Source organism: Chenopodium quinoa, unplaced genomic scaffold, assembly GCF_001683475.1.
Source record: "Chenopodium quinoa cultivar QQ74 unplaced genomic scaffold, ASM168347v1, whole genome shotgun sequence".
NCBI classification, from domain to species: Eukaryota; Viridiplantae; Streptophyta; class Magnoliopsida; order Caryophyllales; family Amaranthaceae; genus Chenopodium; species Chenopodium quinoa.
In genome coordinates, this window is record NW_018744996.1 from 1,744,292 (window position 1) to 1,763,366 (window position 19,075).

General features: G+C 34.1%; 1 protein-coding gene and 1 long non-coding RNA gene across 2 annotated transcripts; one reads left to right on the plus strand and one right to left on the minus strand.

Moving 5' to 3' along the window:
• Positions 1-8,129: 8,129 nt before the first annotated feature.
• Positions 8,130-11,971, plus strand: LOC110707264 (calcium-dependent protein kinase 20-like). The gene is made up of 7 exons (XM_021885280.1): positions 8,130-9,268; positions 9,816-10,083; positions 10,180-10,332; positions 10,463-10,578; positions 10,684-10,851; positions 11,172-11,402; positions 11,505-11,971. Exons 1-7 carry the CDS (start codon positions 8,771-8,773, stop codon positions 11,658-11,660), a joined length of 1,590 nt encoding a protein of 529 aa, XP_021740972.1. The 5' UTR covers positions 8,130-8,770; the 3' UTR covers positions 11,661-11,971.
• Positions 11,972-17,153: 5,182 nt separating this feature from the next.
• On the minus strand, positions 17,154-18,820 carry LOC110707120. The gene is made up of 4 exons (XR_002508431.1): positions 18,491-18,820; positions 18,054-18,106; positions 17,302-17,793; positions 17,154-17,187 (listed from the first exon to the last, which is right to left on the minus strand). It is a non-coding gene; the product is annotated as an uncharacterized LOC110707120 (long non-coding RNA).
• Between the last annotated feature and the right edge of the window lie 255 nt (positions 18,821-19,075).

Here is a 19,075-nt window from a genome sequence, read left to right on the forward strand (position 1 = left end):
ATTTGTTGGTTGTATGATATCTTACACTAATGACATTATGATTCACAGAAATTATTGTTGATTGGATAAGATCTTAATTTATTTATAATTTATAAAGCAATAAAACACCCGGAAAATGCGAAGAAACCAAACTAATTTTACCAAGTCAAAACTAAAGTGTTTTTTTGGAATTTTTATCTAGATTCTATTTCATTAATTTGTCTTCATCTTTTCCTACAAAAAAAAATTAAAAAAAAAATAATTGTTTTCATCTTCGCATTTATTAATTCGATTTTGATGTGCATGTTTGGCTTCCTAGCAGTACTTTGACCGGACGCCTTGACCATTTCCACCGTAACAATCATTCGAAAATAACAAGTTGGCACATAAAAGATTAAAAATTTGGTCAAACATTTAATTTGAAGGGTGGGCAGAATAAGATTTTTTGGAGGTTTGTAAAGTCAAAGTTGTCATCTAGAAAGAGTTTGTTAACCTCTCTTTCTTATGAAAATATTTAGAAAGGTTAACAAGGCACCAAAGTAAAAGTGACAACTAATGTATAATCTCGATTCTGACTTTTGCAATCACTTTTTTTCTCATAAATAATTATAGTCTAATACTTGTTTCAAAAAAAAAAAATAAAAAAAATTGGAGTCTATTACTTTCTAATAAAACGAAAATATGCTCATGTGAAGTTTTATTTGATTCATTTCAATGTGCAATTAATAATATCTAATAATATTTTTTTTAAAAAATAAATAATATATGATACATATTTAAAGATGATACTCACATTATACCGTCTCTATTTTTTTGCTCTATTGCAAAAATGTCGGGCGAACGACGGGAATTGAACCCGCGCATGGTGGCCTCGGCCCCGGGCGATGGTCAACAACCGCAGGGTGAGGTGGATCAACCAGCCTGCTGGCTTGACTCCAGAACTAGTAGAGGAAGGAAGCGATGATCGGTCTATCCCATTAGGCCTAATCCCGTTAGCCAATGACCGATTAGAGGATGTGTCCAACGATCAAAATAAGCAAGCCTTGCCGCATCCGATAGAAAGAAAATATATGCCAAACTTATATCCAAAAGCTAAGGGTGTGGACAATAGAAGGTGCAAGTTTTTCCGGGGTGGTCAAACTTAGAAAACTTTGACCATAAATTCCCGTTGTTCAACTAAATGAAATATAATTATGTGGGATTTTGTTTGGTTCGTCTCATTGTAAATTAAGTTAATATCAATTTTTTAGAATTTTTACGAGTATGAAAATGAAGATATAAACATTTTAACACGTGTCTTGAAAACCACACCTAGTCAAATAGGGCAAAAATAAAGGCACATAACGAGTATATGTTTAAATGTGTGCACTTTTAAATGTGCAAAAAGAAAAATAAAATAAAAAAATAAAGGGAATAAAACCAAAAAAAATACTGACAAGTTTATTTTGGACAACTTTCCGAAAAAGCTTCATGTGCTTTCACTTAAAAAGAATTCTTCACTTTCTTGTTCTTTTCACCAGAGTGCATAAGCACGGATGCCTTATGTAGTATGTATAGTTAGAAAGAAGAAAATAGTAAAAGTGAAAGTTGTAAAAATATTTTTATTTTTTATTTTATTTGGAGAAAGGAAGTTATTTGGAGGTTATTGAAAAAAAAAATTAAAAAAAAATTCCCAAAATTGCAATATTGGAGTTTGGGAGGAATTTGGTGAGAAGTTAGAAAAAACACTCTTAAATTATATAAAAGATGTGAGACTTAATTAAATTATGCACACCATCAAGTTGATTCTACCATTTTAATATAAGGAAACATATGTTTTAAGTAATGCCATTCAATTAATTTCTAAGATGACATACAACTCGACCTGTCAATTGGGTCGATTGGGTCGAGTCGGGTCAATCCAATTCGCGAGTCATTTTGGGTCGGGTCACTTCGCGTCACGAGTCAAGAAATGCTCAACCCTAACCCAAAGTTTTGGGTCAAGTCAATCCAACGGGTTTAGAACAATTTGTTATTTAACTTATTTTTGGCTAATTGTTAAATATTTATGATTTTTCAAGCTTACTTTTTTTTTTCAATTTTTTATCGAATTAAAATTATCACCAATATTATTCTTAGCCATTAACATGCCTACTACATACTTTAAATCGTCACCAAAACACACTAATTTCTAATTAATAAAAAATTGATAATAAATTTTTTTTAAAAAAAAAAACACTAGCTTTTAAACATTACAAAATTAAAGAAAGAGGTCAGGCCAACATGGCATGACGGTGATGTAAGTTATGCAGATGCAATTGGTATGGGTCAATAGTTGATGTAGGAGGTTGTTGGTGTGGATCTAAGCAATAGTTATATGGGATGGATAAATGAGGTAGGAAAATGAATATCAGATGGTAAATAAATGATCAAAATCAACCAATAAAACTAAATATTAATTTTCAAATAAATGGTTTTTTAAAAAACCATAAAAACGGGTTGGTGGGACGAGTTCGGGTCAGGTTTGACCCACAAATTTACAGGTTAAACGAGTTCGGGTTAAATCGAATTACGTATCAAAAAATTGTATTTAAGACCCATAAAAACGGGTCGGGTTCGGATCAAATTTGCGGGTCAGGTCGAAAATTAACACTTCTACATACAACTTTACAAGTGATACATACAACATCAATATATCACATGAGGTGCATAGTATTAGTTAGGAGTTTATGACAAACTAAATTAGTGAGAGTATTGGAACATCAATAAGATAAGGGACATTTAAAATGCTTTAAATATAAGAAGTATTTCATTCCCTTCGATTTTCCACTATTATTCCTTGTGTACTCAATTTTCTTTGTTTCTCTCCATATATATTAAACAACATTGTGCTCGATACATAAATGATCCTTTTACGTTTTGAAGTGACAAATTTTAAGTAACCATGTTGGAGTTACCATTTTATGTCTTTATTTTTTAAGTTATAGCAATGAAAAATATACGAAAAAAAACTGAAAAAAGGTAATTCAAAGATAATAGCATAGACTTTAATAACATAGAATTACAAGTAAATAAGTAATTGATGCATAAGTGATCCTTTTATTTATACTTTAAAGGGAAAATTGGCCGCAATAGCACCAACTATGACAAAGATGCATGTAGCAGCACAACCTTTCGATGGTGCACTCCACATCACAAACTATGCACTTGGGTGCAAATAACAACATAAATGTCACCATTTAAACTCAGATTTCATCGAAAAGTGGAATTTTCGTTCAATATTTTTAATGCTTTTTATACATAACTTAATATATTTTTATTTAATTTCATCCTACTTGATTTTCCATCTCACTTGAATATGTAGTCTTCTCTTGCATTATTATTGATTGTTTTCCTTTAAACATCACTTTTCAACCTCCATCATTAAAGGGATTATTTCAAAAAGTTTTCGCCATTATTTTCCTTCGTTTGCTTCTTTGGTTAATTTTTTTAACATCTCACGTGATTGTCTTAATTTCCTCTTCCTGTATTTAATTTTCTCCCTATAAATTACTATCTCTCTCAACCTCCACCATTAAAGTGTTGTACATTGAAAACAAAAAAAAAATCAATTTGGCCTATCCTAAAATCTTTTTCTGAAATTGTTTTTTAAGAATTAAGTATTTTGAAGCATTTTGTGGGCTTGCATGGTATTAGGAATAGACTTTTTACCATAAAATTTAGAAGAACGAAATGGTTTTCGGATGATTTTCTGTTATTTATCAACTTAGTATTTGACTAATGGAGGGGGAGAGGTAACTAAATCAATCACATGAGATCGATATATTAAAAAAAAAAAAAGAAGTAATTGATGAAGCGAACAAAGGAAAACAATAGTGAAAACTTTTTGAAAGAATTCGTTTTAATGGTGGAGGTTATTAAGAAGTGTTTAAATGAAAATATATAATAGAAGTAGTGGCTAACTTAGTCATGCGTAATGGGAAATTATGTAAATTTAAAAAATATTTAAAGAATAATAAAATAATGAAGATTCCACTTTTCTCATGGAATCTTAGTTCATCGGTGTCATTCATGTTGTTATGTGCACCCAATTACATAGTTTGTGATGAAGACCGCACCCTTGAAAGATTGTGCTGCTACACACACTTTTGTAATAGTTGATGTTGTTGCGGCCAATTTTTCCTACTTTAAAAGTATTATCACATTTTACAACAAAGAGTAACTAAAGTCATTAAACATATACGAAGTAGATTTCAGCAATATACTTGTAAAGTTTTTAATTTATTTATTTTATTTTGATTTTAACAAGAGGAACTGTGAACAAAAACAAACACTACATGAAAATCTTGAACAAAAACTAGTGTTCACGAGCACGGGTAGCCAACCTGTTATAACGGATGTAAGAAAGAACAAATATTAAATGCAAAATTAACAAGAAAAACACACACATATTTACGTGGTTTACCAACAATGCGTTGGCTACGTCCACGGGCAGGCGAGAGTAATATAGTTTTATTGATCTTGGGAAAACAGATAATAGATTTAGAACAAATTTGAGACCAGCCACATAAAACAGACTAATTGTCTCTCAGATTTCTAATGTTATCTATCTCAGATTTCACATATGAGAAATACAAAAAAGACTCTCAGATTTCTGAATAACCACTCAACTAATTCGGCTAGGAGTAACCCTAAGGGGTATACATAGAACTCTCCAAAACAGGAACTGATTTGGGCCAAAGCCCAGTTAATAACCAAACGGACCAAAACCACACAGTCGTTCACCTTGACATACACAACCGTGTAACATGTCTTGTAGTAGCGAAATTACACGACCATGTACCATGAACTACATGGCCATATTGAGAGTACATAGTAACACTGACTACACGATCGTGTACAATGGACTACATGATCGTGTACCTACTCGGTCACCGATTTAAGGCATATTTCTTACAAATCTCCACCTTGACTTGAATCCCCTTTCAATAAAACTGAGCATTGATCACAACGCCAGATGTACCAAAACAAATAGATGTACTAGATGCATCGAACACGACGCCAGATGTACCAGAAAATATACAGATATAACAGAAAATAGATAACCAGAAACAGACTCTCTTTGCTTAGATTTGCCTCCACTAGGCCCCAGATTTGCCCCGTGGGCACCAAATTTTCCCCAATGGGCAACTAACAGCTTCGAATAGATTGTAAGTCCAAGAAATCTTGGGACTTACTCTGCGGAACCATATTCTAACACACAGCTTGCCAATGCTTCTTCCTAGAACAAGCAACACCTCCCTTGGACGGCTCAGATATATCCTCCTCTCCAACCAATAGTGCCAAAGCCACCTTGTCTTCCTGACCTTGCCTTTGGGGAGAGTTCCCAAAGCTTACATGCCAACCAAGAGCCAAACTAGGCTGACCCGATTCGACGACGAAGACTGTGATGCTTCAGATATAGACTTAGACTTTGAGTGTTGACTGATCTTTCCCGAACGTGAACCACCATCCCCACCTAGAGTGACTCTATGCTCCACCTTTTTCTCAACACTATCACAAATAGATGATGTGACAACACCACACCGGGAACCAAATAACTTAGACCCTTGCAACACATATAATGTCTCCCATTTAACACCCTTCACAACTACCTTTGAACCTTTGTAGACATACAACCCTCCACCTTCACCTTTTGAAACTGAAACCTTTTCTGTGAAGAAGACTAAGCGAAATCAGATTACTCGTGACCTATGGAACATGCCTAACATTGTTCATCATATATAATTTACCATCATATGTCCGAATTTTGATGGACCCTATACCAACTATTTTGCAGACTTCGTTGTTGGCCATAGTAACACCTCCATCAACCTGTTTGTAGTTCATAAATCACTCCCTGCGTGAACACATATGATAAGATGCCCCCGAATCAAGAACCCACACATCAGAGTGATGTGCATGTTCATCAGCAATCAGGACATAATCCTCTTCTGAATGGGTGCCTCCCTCTGCAATATCTACAGACTCATATTTTTCCGGTTGTCTCACCTTCTTGGGACATTCAGATTTCCAATGCCCCTTCTCCTTAGAGTAATTACAGACATCACTAGGTTCAGGACCCCTAGATTACGATTTCCTAGACTTCCTCCCCGAATTCCCCTATCACCTTCACTGGCTACTAATCCAACAGCCTGATCATCTGTACCTATATCAGACGCCTTATGGCGCAACTCTCTATTATGGAGAGCAGATCTAACCTCCTTTAAAGACACAGTCTCTTTACCAATAATACAAGACTGCTCAAAATTCTCATATGACACTGGCAAAGACACTAACAAAATTAAGGCAGTATCCTCATCCTCAACCTTAACATTAATATTACACAATTCTAGCAAAATCGTATTCAATTGATCTAAGTGTTCTCTAAGAGATGTACCTTCAGACATTCGCAGACCGAACAGACGTTGCTTAAATAGCAACTTATTGGTCAAAGACTTCGTCATGTGTAGACTCTCCGACTTCAACCACAAACCCGATGCGGTTTCCTCCTCCGCGACCTCGGTGATAACATTGTCTGCCAGACACAACATAATTGTTGAGTGTGCTTTCTCCTCCAAGACGACCATCTCAGCGGTATCCGGACCCGGTGAATTCTTCTTCAATGGCTCCCATAGCCCTTGTTGCCTCAACAAAGCCCGCATCTTGATCTGCCATAGATTAAAACTATTCCTCCACATGAATTTGTCAATCTTCACATTAAAAGCAGCAATCTTTCTCACCAAATCAAACCCTAGGCCCCGAACCTAAGCTCTTGATACCAGTTTGTTATAACGGATGCAAGAAAGAATAAATATTAAATGTAAAATTGACAAGAAAAATACACACAGATTTACGTGGTTCACCAACAATGTGTTGGCTACGTCCACGGGCAAGCGAGAGTAATAGTTTTATTGATCTTGGAGAAACAGATTACAGATTCGGAACAGATTTGAGACCAATCACATAAAACAACTTGATTGTCTCTCAGATTTCTCTCACAGATGAGAAATACACAAAAGACTCTTAGATTTCTGAATAACCACTCAACTGATTCGACTAGGAGTAACCCTTAGTGGTATATATAGAACTCTCCAAAACAGAAACTGATTTGGGCCAAAGCCCAATTAATAACCACACGGACCAAAACCACACGGTCGTGTCCCTTGACCCACACGACCGTGTGACATGTCTTGTAGTAGCTGAACTACACGACCATGTACCATGAACTACATGGCCGTGTATATTGAAGAGTACATAGTAACATTGGCTACACGATCGTGTACAATGGACTACATGATCGTGTACCTACTCGGTCACCGATTCAAGGCATATTTCTTACACAACCAATGAGCCGGAGTAACCCGTGACCGAGGAACCTTCCTAATACAGCAGATCCATACGAAATTTGATTCAAAATAAGTACTTTGATCAAAATAAATATTTATGTAAACTAGATCCATATGAAATTTTGCACTCTCATAATTTTGAATAACTTTTACAAAGTATTATTGCACTAGTATTATTATTATTTCCTTTTTTTTTTCACATGCAACTCTTTATACAACTCTAACGATTTAATCTTAATCCAACATTGGCAAGTTAAAACACTTTGAAAGTGAAGGGGGAGCTAGGGTGAGGGATCCCCACTATTAAAGAATCCCTAATATCGATTAAACCTCTAATCTCAAGGTTAAAAGGTATGTCAACCCTTAAATGGAAGGAATCAAATACAAGTATACAACTATATAACACAATATTTTTAAGTGAAAAAAAAAAAAAAAACTCTGATAAAACATCAACCCTCACAATTTATATTAATCCATTATTTGCAGGTTGACATACTCTAAAAGTGAGGAAGAATGGTAAGGGATCTTTACCCTTAAAATGTTTCTAATACTGATTTGAAACGAATATGACAAGAAGATAAATCCCGTAAGGTATAATCATTTTCAATAAACCAAGGTTAACTCATTAACTATGCAACTAATACAAGGTAAGAAATCGATCAATCAGATACGAGTTAGTTTTACCAAATTCTCGAGGGACTATTTTTAACACTTGGCGCATATGAATAGTGGTACCCCTCATAAAGGGGAGAGAGAGTATCCAGAGAAAAAGAGGTGGTCGGAGAGGTAGGGCGTTGGGACTTGGGAGGGGTTTGACCTCTCTTGAGTGCTGACCACTTCTCACATTTTGCAGATGACTTCTCTTCCTTTTCCTTTTTCTTTAATTTAACCAAATTTCTTCTTTCTTTCGTTTCCTTCTCTCTCCTACCAACCACCTTCTTCCTGTCTGTCCTAATTATCAAATCAAATCTCCTATAAAATTCCCCATTTTCTCATTACAGGTTTATCCACATTTCCATTACCTCATTTCCAGACTTCTTTTTTATTTTCTTCTAGAAAAACACACATTAATTTTTCTGGGTATTTTCATCTAAATTTCAACAATTTTTTTGATTATTTATTGGGGGGAAGAATTCCAGGTTGTATTTTTGAGATCCACAATTCTATTTTTTTTTTCTTGTACAAATATTCTTCAATCTTTATTTCATTCAATTTTCTTTGTTTCCCTTCAAAATCATTATAAATTATTTTGCCGGGAATTTCATATAATTCAAAGCCCTTTTCAATTGATCGAATTCATATCTTTCTGGGTTTTGCATTTCCTGATTTGGGTTTATTTTTCTGATCATTTTGACCCCAAATTGTTGAATTTTTCTGGGAAAAGTTGCAATTTTTCTGGGTATTTTCAATTTTGTTGATCATAAATGGGGAATTGCTGTATTAGGCCAAATGGGGGTGAAGAAGTTGAGAAAAAAAGAGGGAAAAAAACGAGGGAAAATCCATTCGCAACTGAATATAATTATGGAGGTTCAAAATTGGTAGTTTTGAAAGAACCAACAGGAAATAATATTGAGGAGAATTATGAACTAGGCAGAGAACTTGGTAGAGGTGAATTTGGTATAACATATTTATGTACTGATAAATTAACTGCAGAAGTTTATGCTTGTAAAAAGATATCGAAAAAGAAGCTAAGAACTGCAATTGATATTGAGGATGTTAGGAGGGAAGTTGAGATTATGAGGCATATGCCTAAACACCCTAATATTGTGACCCTTAAGGATACTTATGAGGATGATTATGCTATCCATTTAGTCATGGAATTGTGTGAAGGAGGCGAGTTGTTTGATCGAATCGTTTCGAGGGGGCATTATACCGAAAGGGCGGCTGCTATTGTTTTGAGAACCATTGTTGAAGTTGTTCAGGTGAAATTTTGTTGCAACTTTGAATTTTATATTATGGTGTTTTGAATTTTGATCATGGTGTACTGTATGCTTTCTTTTATGTATTTGTGAAAGGGGGAGTTTGAGCTAGGAATTTGATCTTTAATTGGTAGTTTAGACTTGTTCAAATTCGGTTTAGAATGACATGCTGCATACATATGCTATGTTGATTATGGTTTTTGATGAACTTAAATTCAAGTAAAACGAAGAATGTTTGATGTTAAAAAAATTTGACTAATCTTGATGAATTGACAACTAGGATGCTTGTACAATCTATATAATGTTTAATTGTTTATCAATGCGTTTTGATCACTCGATCATATTTAGAGGACTTCTTGATTAAGTTGACCATCATGTGTATCGAGTTTTTGAAGACTTCTTGTTTCAATTAGTCTGTGAGATAGAAAGGGAGAAAGTTTTGTGGATTTGTAGTAATTTCTGACTGCATTTTCTATTGATCATCGTATGGTTTGAGCTCTTTTTGGCTAATTGGTTATCAACTCTAATATTTTATGATGTATAAATACAGGCATGCCACAAGCACGGTGTAATGCATCGTGACCTGAAACCCGAGAATTTCCTTTTCGGAAATAAGAAGGAAACAGCCCCTCTGAAAGCAATAGACTTTGGGCTCTCGGTATTCTTCACTCCTGGAGAAAGATTTAACGAAATCGTGGGGAGCCCGTACTATATGGCCCCTGAAGTTCTTAAAAGGAATTATGGCCCTGAAATTGATATTTGGAGTGCCGGAGTTATACTTTACATTTTGCTATGTGGTGTTCCACCTTTTTGGGCAGGTTGGAAACAGAACTGATACTCAATTTTCTTATTTCAAGCTTATAAATACTATAGGAAATTGTCTAAATTTTTCTATTGATTTTGTTGTTCACCAGAAACTGAGCAAGGAGTAGCACAAGCAATTATTAGGTCCGTATTAGATTTCAAGAGAGATCCTTGGCCTAGAGTTTCCGATAATGCAAAAGATCTTGTGAAAAAGATGCTTGACCCTGATCCTGCTCGCCGACTTACTGCTCAGCAAGTTTTAGGTAATGTCTCGAATCCATTCTTATTCATCTAAAACATGTTTCTTCTTAATGCCTTGCACTTATTAGCTACATATAAATCTTTCAATTGAGATCAATGTGATAACCTAAGCCTTTGCTATTCTTGTTGCAGATCATCCTTGGTTGCAGAACATCAAAAAGGCTCCTAATGTTTCTTTGGGTGAAACAGTGAAAGCTAGACTAAAACAGTTTTCTGTGATGAATAAGCTCAAGAAAAGAGCTCTAAGGGTAATGCTGCTACTGAATGAAACATGGCATTTCACATATTTGATCAAGATTCTTTCTTAAGACATATGTGCATATATAACTGATCAAATTACTGAATAATTACAGGTTATTGCTGAGCATTTGTCAGTGGAGGAAGTTGCCGGGATTAAGGAAGGATTCGCATTGATGGACACTGGGAAGAGGGGGAAAATTGGAATTGATGAATTAAAATCCGGATTGCATAAGCTTGGTCATCAGATTTCAGAAGCGGATCTCCACATTCTAATGGATGCTGTAAGTACTGTAACTCTTTTTGCTAAAAAATTTTGGCCTAATTGATAACCTTGCACCATGCACACATTTCTCTTGGTGCTCTAAAATTTTGCTTCAGAAGCATGCTAGACTCAACACTTCAGTTACAACTAATACATCTGAAATTTCCTATATTTATGCAATGTTTACCAATCGTTGGCATGAATTCTTTTCTAAGATTTTTAGCATGTTGAGAATAACATACACTCCACTCCCCACTCACTAGGTTTCTTACAATTAGATAAGCATGGAAATCATGTTATTGCTATACTCATTGGACAATTATCATGAATATCATGCAGGGTGATGTAGATAAAGATGGATTCTTGAATTATGGAGAGTTTGTAGCAATAGCTGTCCATCTAAGGAAAATGGGCAATGATGAGCATCTGCAGAAAGCCTTCTTATTTTTTGATCAGAATAAAAATGGTTATATCGAGATAGAAGAGTTGAGGCATTGTCTAGCTGACGAACTTGATGACAATAGCGAAGAACTTATAAATGCCATTATGAGAGACGTCGATACAGATAAGGTTTGTAATTTTGTTGTACTTTTTTAGTAGAAAACAGCAAGATTATGAAATTGCTTAATCAGTAAGAATCTTTGGTTAAATATTTTGTTGTCATGAATGTAGGATGGACGAATAAGTTATGAAGAGTTTGCTGCAATGATGAAAGCCGGAACAGATTGGAGGAAAGCCTCAAGGCAGTATTCACGAGAACGATTTAATAATCTCAGCTTGAAGTTAATTAAGGATGGTTCATTGCAATCGGCTAATGAGGGAAGATAACCCTTGGTGTGGTTATTAGAAGAGCTTTTGGTTTTCTTCAAGTTCTTTCATTCTTGTTAGTGTTGTTTTGCTTTCATGAATTGGGATTCCCTCTTTTGGAAGATCGCGATAAGCCCTTATGAAGCCTAGGGCGTGCCTGACATACAAAATATATGTTTTGGTGTTCTCATTTTTTTGTGGAAGAGAATATCGAGTGAGCGTTTTTCTTCTTCTTTTCCCCATTTTTCTTGTAAGGGAGGAGGGGGGAGATTGTGCTGAAAGTGTTATACATGCAAATTCGAATAATTAATCTATTATAATGATCTATTCAAGTTTGGAGGGTTTCTCTTTTTGACTATTGGTTTAGTGATAGGACTCCACTTGAGCTTTTAATTTGTAACTTGTAAGTCATCCCAACTTTTCTCTTTTGTGAGTTGGCTTCAAGGTTGGCTTCTTAATTATATACTTGTATATTTATAGGCATTAATCATTCAACCGTGCAATAAAGTTGAGTTTTCTTTAGAAAAATTATTCTTCTATTTTGGTATGGAGTTTTTTAGACTTCGACTAATGTGGATTTGAGGTGTGTTGATTCTTAAGTAGAGATATAGTCTCTTTTCTAATGTAATTGCATTCTTAAGGCTCGGATCCTATGCCTTTAGATAAAATTAGTACTTAACGAGGTACTCAAAGCAAGTGGCAATCTTTGGTATCACTAATTCATGAAACTTTGTTGATGACCCCTAAGAAAAGAATTTAACTTTTGGTGATTACGTGACTGCACTTCGATACATTAGCAACTTTTATGTACAACTTAGCTGTGATAGTCAAGCATGCTTAAAAGCAATTCTAGCAATTTTCAAAGACCTCTAAAGTATAAGTAAACCTTTTACTACATTGAGTATGGCTGTATGGATGCATCTTCATGATTTTTGTCAAAAGAGTATAATAAAAAGAATATGAAGAACTGCTTTACACCTAGCTTGTTGTGTACTTGTGTGAACTCCTGTCTCCATCTCACTAAAATCTTGTTTCTTTGAGGAATTTAATCCATCTTTCTACTCGAGTTGCTTTCAAATCCGATTCCGGATCCTAGAGAATGAATAAATAGCTTTATACAATTGGTAATACTTGTAGTACCAAAGATAACTCAGGTGATCATGAAATGTGTAGATATCTCAAAAGATCAAGACGACGACCCTTCAATACCTAGAATTGCAGATGTAAAAATTTAATAATTCTTGAGAAGAGCTCACCTTGATTCAGCTCTTGTATCACGTCAGAAAAAAGGAAAATAACAGGACAATAGCTAGTTGGTTGGCATTATAAGAGTAATTATTATGATAATAATATTGGACAAGACTCATAACAAGTGATCACAACCTAGAAAACGTATGAGGAAGGGTTGCATGTAAGTGGGGACTGGACATTCATTCCAAGGGCATGCAATAAGGTTGGAAAGAGCACCTTGCTCAATAATTATCCACCGAAAAAGAATCTAGTAGTGACCTCAAAAACAGTTGTGTACCTTAAGTGGCCACACGGGTATCCTAACGAGTAGGAATTTGACACACTAGTTGATGTCATTTAGCTTAGTTGCTAATTATGTAGGTGATTCTTCCAAGATTGAATCTGATCAATACCAACGTCAATTATAACTCGCTAAATAAAATGTATGTTATAATGTTATTGTCTTTGTTGTACCTTAAAAGAGGTTTTTTTTTTTTTTTTTTTTTTTTGAACAAATTCTCACACCAATTTGTGTAAATTAAAGCTATGCTTTATACTCATTTATTTTACTTTTTTATAATTAACCAAGGGGAAAAAAAATTTGGAAAGAGGAGGTAGATTATCTGAGTAAAAGTATTCAATCATTATGGGCTTTATGGCCTTAACGCCATCAACTGAATCATTTTGGACCCACATCTTTTAGCTCAAAATTTGATACCAAAAGCCAAAATCGAGCCCCAAAGCCCAAATTTTTAAGACACAAAGCCTGGCATCTAAGACCCAAAGCTCAAAAAATGAACAATTTCCCAAATAATAAGAATATACTTAATTTCTATTCACAAATATATATATATATATATATATATACGGGGAGGTTACCCTGAAAACAGAGCTTATGGTGAAAACTAAAAACAAGCAATCTTAGCCATTGAATGTTCACTAGATAATCTGATGGTGTGAAACAACCCAGAGGTCACTATATACAAATATAAGGTAATTATATCAAGTTATATTAATTTTGATGACATTTACACCGAGGTCACTATATATAGAAATAAGGTAACTATATCAATTTTTACAATATTTACTTAGAGGTCACTATATACAAAAACAGGGTAATTATATCAATTTTGACCACATTTACATAAAGGTCACTATATACAAAAACATGGTAACTATATCAATTTTGACTACATTTATACAGAGGCCACTATATATAGAAATATCGAAGGTCACTATATATAAAAATAAGGTAATATATTAATTTTGACAACATTGACCACATTTATATAGAAGTCACTATTTACAAAAATAAGGTAACTATTAATTTTGACCACGTCTACACAAAGATCACTCCCCAATCTCCTACACTTCGCTTCCATATACCGACTCTTTATCTCCAAATCCTTGACATACATCTTCTTCCTTTCTCTTGATCTCATCGTGGCATCTCTATTTCTCAATTGTCTGAAACAACAACCATCTCACATTGTTACACAATCTTCACAACAGAGCCAATTCAATAATAAATGCTCAATTCCAGTAGCAAACTTATGTTGCCACAAGTAACAGGAAATCGCAAAATGTTGCCACAACTCATTTCATTTCATCCATCATCAAATAAACCATGATAATTAGTAAACAGTTTCAGATCAAGGTATCAAAATGTTCCAAACAAGTAACACAGTTTCTTCATTGTCTTTGCAACAATTACTATACTAATCATTCCAGCAATTCCTACAGCTATGAATTTATCTTTATACAATAAGCATCCAAAATTAAAATTCGTTCTTAATCTTCAATTACTTTCGCATTTATACTCTGACAACATAGATCCAACAATCATATTATTGAAATGCAAACAATATTATATTGAAATCAATGAAGCAGAAAGATAATAAAACAAAGGAGATTAACGATAATAGGTGAAAAAACTCAAGAGTAACATTACTCCAAAATTCATGTTTATCAAAATGTATCAATTACATGACACGAAAAACTTAGTACCTAAATCACTTCGATAGTCATGAAACAGCTAATCGATCGACGAACTAAGATTTAACAAAACGGTAATAAGAAATGAAATTCATTTTCTGTAAACAAATTATCCCAGTCGATAATGAAACTAAAGTCGAAACTCAAAAATACAAATCAAATCAATAATTTCCAAAAAAAAAAACGAGCAAAATTAATAAATCAAACAAAAATCAGAAACGAAGAACTCAAAAATCAAAAATGAAGTACTTACCTTTCCATTTCGTAACCAAGTTTCACTAGGCGAAAATACGCATTCCCCACCGGTTCAAACCCCCCATTTCGCACCGGTCTAGATTTGGGGGGTGCCAAAACCCCATAGTTTTCCCACCGATTCAAAACCGGTGGGGAAAATGACTTTTCCCACCGGTTTTAAGGGTGAACCGGTGGCAAATCTTCAACTTTTCCCACCGGTTTTTACATAGAACCGGTGGCAAAAGTGCTTGCGCGCCTTGAATATTAAACACTTTTGCCACCGGTTCTATGTGAAAACCGGTGGGAAAAACCCCTTTTTTAAAAAAAAAAAATTTTTTTGCTATAATTAATTATATTAATAATAATAAAAATCTGCACATCCTGCATTAATTCTACCATCAATATATATTATAATAACAATAACAATAATAATAATAATTATTATTATTATTGTTAATAATTCTAATAACAATAATAATATAATAATTTCTAAATTAAAAAAATGACAACTATACATAGATATTAATTAATAATCCCAAATATATATTTACAACTTCTTATATATTTACAGCTTCTTATAAAAAAAAAAGTGTCATATTTACAAACAAATCTAATTATTAATGTAATTAACAAGTTCAAATTAAATTAAATGTGATGAAAGATGCCAACATGTCTCGAACTTCATTAAGTTCCGTGCTCGTCAATGTACCTCCTTTCTGTACCTTGCAAAACTTGGATAAACAAAAATTATGTTAGAATTCAAGTGTTTTAGGACGCAATAACCCTATTAGAGGCGGCTAAGCCTTGAAATCACATTAATAGAGCAATTCAAGTGTTTTAGGACGCAATTTCATCCAAAATGGCCAAAATAAGGCCTATATAGCGCTACTAGGTTGCCTATTTTCTACATTTCTTATCAAATCAACTCATTCTTGCTCTTAACATGTCATTATTACCTAGTTAGAGGCGGCTAAGCTTTGAAATCACATTAAAAGAGCAATTCAAGTGTTTTAGGACTCAATTTCATCCAAAATGGCCAAAATAAGGCCTATATGGCTACTAGGTTGCCTATTTTCTACATTTCTTATCAAATCAACTCATTCTTGCTCTTAACATGTCATTATTACCTAGTTATAGGCGGCTAAGCCTTGAAATCACATTAAAAGAGCAATTCAAGTGTTTTAGGACGCAATTTCATCCAAAATGGCCAAGTAAGGCCTATATGGCTACTAGGTTGCCTATTTTCTACATTTCTTATCAAATCAACTCATTCTTGCTCTTAACATGTCATTATTACCTAATTAGAGGCGGCTAAGCCTTGAAATCACATTTAAAGAGCAATTCAAGTGTTTTAGGACTCAATTTCATCCAAAATGGCCAAAATAAGGCCTATATGGCTACTAGGTTGCCTATTTTCTACATTTCTTATCAAATCAACTCATTCTTGCTCTTAACATGTCATTATTACCTAGTTAGAGGCGGCTAAGCCTTGAAATCACATTAAAAGACCAATTCAAGTGTTTTAGGACGCAATTACATCCAAAATGGCCAAGTAAGGCCTATATGGCTACTAGGTTGCCTATTTCTATATTTCTTATCAAATCAACTCATTCTTGCTCTTAACATGTCATTATTACCTAGTTAGAGGCGGCTAAGTCTTGAAATCACATTAAAAGAGCAATTCAAGTGTTTTAGGACGCAGTTTCATCCAAAATGGCCAAAATAAGGCCTATATGGCTACTAGGTTGCCTATTTTCTACATTTCTTATCAAATCAACTCATTCTTGCTCTTTACATGTCATTATTACCTATTTAGAGGCGACTAAGTCTTGAAATCACATTAAAAGACCAATTCAAGTGTTTTAGGACGCAATTTCATCCAAAATGGCAAAAATAAGGCCTTTATGGCTACTAGGTTGCCTATTTTCTATATTTCTTGTCAAATCACACGAAAAGAGCAAATTAACTAAGTCAATGGCATACTACATACCTCATCAAGTTGTAGTGTGTCTGTACAATGACTCAGTATGTCGAACATGAATCTCATCACGTATAGTCCACAATCAACTCCGTTATCTTGTTGTGCGCACTAGCATAGGAACAAAGTACATGAATCAAACAATAAGTTGTAATAGCATGAAAAGACTTTCATTAAATGAATCAAGAAAAAGAAATATAGATTAGAAAAGTTTTTAATTCATACCACTATAGCAAGTACAATGGATATATTCTTTCTAATTTCCCACTATATCTACAATATGTAGTCTTCAAGCAGCTAAACTTGTACTTCAATTCACATATGAATCTATAAAAAATTAATCAAACTAACAATTGTTAATCACTAATTTTTTTAAAAACCGAGTACATAATGTAATTCCACTAATTTATAACACAATTGCTAGATTAACGACAAACCCTAGATTGCTAAATTCAACGGAGAGAGTAATATTGATACTAACTTGGTTCATCTTCCTTTTTCTTTGTTCTAAAATCTGAAAACAACTATGTCTAATCTATCATGAATGCATTGAAATTCTGCATTAATGATTCTAGCACCACTCACCATATAATTAGCATGTACAAGCAACAATCACAACCCAACAACATTCACATTTTATTGGCGTTTCAGAACCAACACGCCCAGAGACGCAGACAACGAAAGGTATAACTTTGCTTGCAGCATCTAGCAACAGTGCTGAAATTATATAAAAACATAATCTCGGTAAGCAATTAAGAAACACCATTGACTAAACCCATATCTTTTAAACCCCTGCCCTCTACTGATTCATTTCAGGTAATAACTCAATTTTATACTGATGCATTGCTTAACATAGGTTGTCAGGTAACAACACTGATACAATACAATGTCGAAGTCGATTATAAATTACCAAGGAACAATACATTATATAATCCAAGACTAGTTATATAGCAAACTGCAATTGATAATCATCTTACCCAAATCTTTTAGTTGATTAACTCGACCCACGGATTTCAAAGAATCTGCATCCCTGCTATCATTATAATTAACAATTACATGTAAACAATTAATCATATAAAAAATGCAATTGATAAACACAAATAACAAAGATTGAATCAACCAAACAATACATTAATTTAAAATGAAAGAAGAACAGAACACTGAAAATCAAAACCCAATATCCATTTTTGTAAAGCTTCAAACCAATCAATAATGGCGGCTAACCCTTTACTATCTTCAAGGTTTAGATGTAGGGTTGTTACTACTATTTAATAATAAAAATAAAAAAAAATTAAAAAAACGAAAAATGGATTGTGAAGAAGCAGACTAACCCTAGAATTATGAAATTGATAAACAAATCAACGAAAAACCTTAGATTGCGAAGGATTTCGATAGATTAAGAAGACCACATTACCTCGAAGTTGCTTCAATGGAGGTGAGAAAGCACATATTCGGCTTCAATGGAGAACATAGAGCACAATTCAATGGAGGCGGAGGTGCTGCTTCAATGGAGTGAGAAAGCTAGGGCAACAACTTCAATGGAGAAGGTGAAAATTCGGGATGCTGGAAAGAGAACGAAGTCGAAAACGAGACGGAACTTAATAAAACAGAGAACATGGAAAGAATGAAAGAAAGAAGAAGAAAAGTAGCAGCCCGCTTTTTATTTTTCCCATTTGGCACCGGTTTGAACCGGTTCGAAAATAGCAGTTGCCACCGGTTTGGTTTGAAACCGGTGGAAAATCCTTTCCACCCCTTTTTTTTAATATTGCGTAATTCGCACCGGTTTGAACCGGTGCGAAAAATATGATTTCCCACGGTGGGAAAAGTATTTTCCCCAATCCCACCCATTTCTTTTCCCACCGGTTTTCAAGAACCGGTGCGAAAAGTGCGTTGCTTAATTCATTTTTTCTACTAGTGTTTAGTAAGATTCGATTGTTCGTCGCTTCGTTTCATTCTGATTTTACTTCGATTTGTGAAAATCTAGGGTTTCATTAATGAA